The sequence below is a fragment of the Phalangium opilio genome, unplaced genomic scaffold (genome assembly GCF_054372755.1).
Source record: "Phalangium opilio isolate 3A_F unplaced genomic scaffold, DU_Popi_V2 ptg000031l_1, whole genome shotgun sequence".
NCBI lineage: Eukaryota > Metazoa > Arthropoda > Arachnida > Opiliones > Phalangiidae > Phalangium > Phalangium opilio.
The window spans coordinates 3,813,724-3,817,050 of record NW_028324158.1 but is presented as its reverse complement, the minus strand read 5'-3'; the positions used below and the strand labels follow the sequence as shown (position 1 = coordinate 3,817,050).

The window sequence follows — 3,327 nt, the reverse complement described above, 5'->3', positions numbered from 1 at the left end:
ATCCCTCGAATATAAGGTACTTTAATAACCACGATTATTTTTTGGTCCGAAAACCAAAATTCAAACATACTTAATGACCTAGATGTGGCTATTTTGGCTATCTTGTAATGAAAAACTTCTACGTCCGTTCTATAAGCTATATTCTTTCCCTGCGTGTTAATTCTTTTTCATGCGAGAAATCCATTGCAAAACAACATAATCGTTAGTACTTCAGCGGATCGATTCTCCATGATAAAGTTTAAAGGCTTACCACAAACTCGCTCTTGTATATTATTTATTCATAAGACTTAGTTGAAATGTAATAAATAACAATCACGCTGTCAGCGCTAAAAAAATCCACAGACGATTGAACATTGAAATTAGGTTTCATCTGTTATGATACTTAGAAATTTTAATAATCCATAGTATGTTTTTTTCGCCTAGATATGGTGTTGATAAGCAAGTGATAGCCTAGGTACACGTACAATGAAGTCATTACAATTATGCTTAGTTTCTAATTTCGTGATATATATTTAAATTTTGTTATCAATATTTTGATTGCACGAACTGGTATTGATTTTGCATTTTTGTTGATTTCTTAATGTAGTTTTATATTTGGTTGTTTTGCTTAGATTTAATAATTTAATTCTTAAATTTCATGATTCATTCTCTGATTTTCGGATTAACATTTTAAGATTTGCAAATTGAAAAGTTTTTTCAGTTTCTTTTCTCCAGTTTTCATTCTTTTAATGATGGATTTCCAGAATGACGGAGGTCTCATTAATAGCCATCGGTATTAAACTTTAACCCTGAATCGATTAGCATGATTTGGACAGTTGAAATATGATGATGAGAATGGAAATAATATAACTGAAGAACAATAACTCCAAGGTACTTCGTAAATCGGTCAGGCGGATGTAGTTTACGACAGCCGCCGAGTCCTTCACCATCAATTCTTGCATCTTCACAGGAAACCTTATTTTATCTAGCCATATTTGAAAACAACCACTTTCCCACAAGGCCATAATTCTATCATAAAAATAATTTTATATCGCAAAAGTTACTATAAATGTCCGTAAGGGTAGAAGCAAGGGTACTGGGAGAGCTCAGGAGTCAATGAGACTCATACTTACACCCAGTTAAACTGTCCTTGACAAGTGAAGTTCTTTCGAAATGCAATGGCTGTATTCATTGCAAGAAGCGGTTCTCCTACTGCTCGAATTTTAGACGGGGGGTACCCGTTCTTGAGTAATGTAAGCTCCATACGAAGCCTAGCGCGAGCCGTGGTACGGCGTCTGGCGTAGATGTCCGCGTAATCCGTAGGTGTGAGTGGTCTAATCTCACTCACTCGACGAAAAATGTCTCCATATGGTTTCGAAGGCTGGATGTAATAGCAATAGCGCAATTGCATTGACACAAAGCCTAATTATTAAACTTAAAAATTCAGTTACCATTTTTGCAATGTTATTTATGAAAGAATGGTGTTCAGGAATGACAAATTTCATGGTTCCCAATCCGAGAAGTGATGCTAAGTCGTCTAGAGAATTTATACTCTGTTCGCTTGAGACGCTAGCTGAAGCTTTCAGTGCATTTCCATAGTAAACAGTTAAGATTGTGCAAGTCATTACCCATGAAATTACGATTAATGACGACGGTTGTTTAATCTTCTGTATATCAACACCTGAAATTAATATCGAAACAAAATTTGGTATTTTATAAATTTTGAAGTACTTTGTCTTGCCGTAATTCCAAAGACAAGCATAAAACCGTGTAGTTTACTCTTTATTTCAGCACCCGAAAAGAAATAAACCAGCATCAAAACTAGAATTGCACCAGCCAGTACTGCTATCCAAACCTAAAAATAAAAATTAACTATATTTTCAATTAAGGCGTTGACTAATAGGTGTTAGGCTTACATTAAATTGAAATGGGCTCAGAAAGAAAAGGCGTGGCTTAGTTGAAACATCTTTAACACCAACAAAAACGTTCAACGTGTCCATGATATATGGTACACTGAAGTCAACTACTGATCTTCTTTCCTTCGTCACAGAAAGTCCTGACAAGGCAAAATCGGCTTTCTACCAGAGAAAATTTAAAAACATTATGCATCTAATTAATTTTTCTACTGCTTACTTTGGAACTTATATGTCCGACAGCACCAGTCCACGTATTGTTTGTAACATTCTGCCAAAATAGGGAAATTTCGTCTCGTGAAGATCGTACCTGTAAATATATGAAATCAAGAACCCATATAACAGCGAACATTCAAAAATAGACTGTAGTGCTTTCGCCCAGGGTTTCTTATACTGTTTAAGGTTTAAAAATAGCCAAAAAAATACTTTACGTAAAGTTTATGGTTTTGGCAAGGCTGTTTAAAAGATTTGCTTCGATTCCGCTGATAATTGGTTCACCGTTAGGTAATCGTCCACATACTTGAAGGTAATTGCTCTGAAGCAAAAAGAATAGAATTTAATGTTTATTAAATTATGATAGAGCAAAATAAATCGCAATATTGCCTTCATAAAAGTTAGTTTAAATCTTCTTCCAGAACAACTAAAATCATTCCTTTCGGTCATCATAAAAACATTGAAATCTACTTGGGTTTAATTTCTATATCAATATAATACAAAATATTCCTAATTCAGGTGATATTGTTGTACGTATTCCTAACAGCGAACTTATAATAATGTTCAATATCTTCGTTGTAGCTAGTCATAGAACAGGAATGACGTGTCAAAGTCACATTTATTCGAGAGAAAACTCGGGCAAATAAATTTTAATCTTGAAAAAAAAAAATATTTTCCACCCAAATAATGGAAACAAAGTAAACTCCAGAATATAGATTATCATAAAGCTTAGTGGACTTTCGCGCAAAACAAACAACACCCTTCACTTTCACGCGGCAAATCACGGGCGAGAGAACCCAGGGAATATACAATCTTAACCATTTAAAGTTCGCCTATATACACTGAGGAATACAAGACGTCATTAAAGTATTGAAATCTTTTTGAAGCATTGAAAATTTATTTTTTGGGGTTTAAATTCAATATCAATATCATACAAAATATTTTAAACTCCGACATTATTTTCGTACGTATTCCTAACCACAAACTAATAATAATGTTCAATATCTTTGTTATAGCTAGTCGTAGAACACGAATGGCGTGTAAAAGTCACATTTTCTCGAGAGAGAGAACTCGATAAAGTCTACCTTAATCGTGAACAGAAACTTTACCCGCCCAATAAATTGGAACAAAGTTAACTCTAGTATATAGATTATATATCATATATTCATAAAACTTAGTGGATTTTCGCGCAAACATAAATTACCCTTCACTTTCACGCGAA

General features: G+C 34.0%; 1 protein-coding gene across 1 annotated transcript; it reads right to left on the bottom strand.

The window, feature by feature from the left end:
* Positions 1–463: 463 nt before the first annotated feature.
* On the bottom strand, positions 464–2,497 carry LOC149690085 (uncharacterized). The gene is made up of 7 exons (XM_089869606.1): positions 2,324–2,497; positions 2,113–2,202; positions 1,896–2,057; positions 1,759–1,834; positions 1,431–1,660; positions 1,113–1,360; positions 464–1,008 (listed from the first exon to the last, which is right to left on the bottom strand). The coding sequence occupies exons 3-7, from the start codon at positions 1,977–1,979 to the stop codon at positions 798–800; spliced, it is 849 nt and encodes a 282-aa protein (XP_089725732.1). The 5' UTR covers positions 1,980–2,057; positions 2,113–2,202; positions 2,324–2,497; the 3' UTR covers positions 464–797.
* Positions 2,498–3,327: the final 830 nt, after the last annotated feature.

What these genes read in the sequence shown, in the direction of transcription:
- LOC149690085 (XM_089869606.1), bottom strand. Translation starts at nt 1,979, where the DNA reads ATGGACACGTTGAACGTTTTTGTTGGTGTTAAAGATGTTTCAACTAAG. An exon ending in TAAATAACATTGCAAAAATG is followed by an intron (nt 1,361 to 1,430) that starts GTAACTGAATTT and finishes TATTACATCCAG; the next exon opens with CCTTCGAAACCATATGGAGA. An exon ending in CAAGGACAGTTTAACTGGGT is followed by an intron (nt 1,009 to 1,112) that starts GTAAGTATGAGT and finishes TTTTTATGATAG; the next exon opens with AATTATGGCCTTGTGGGAAA.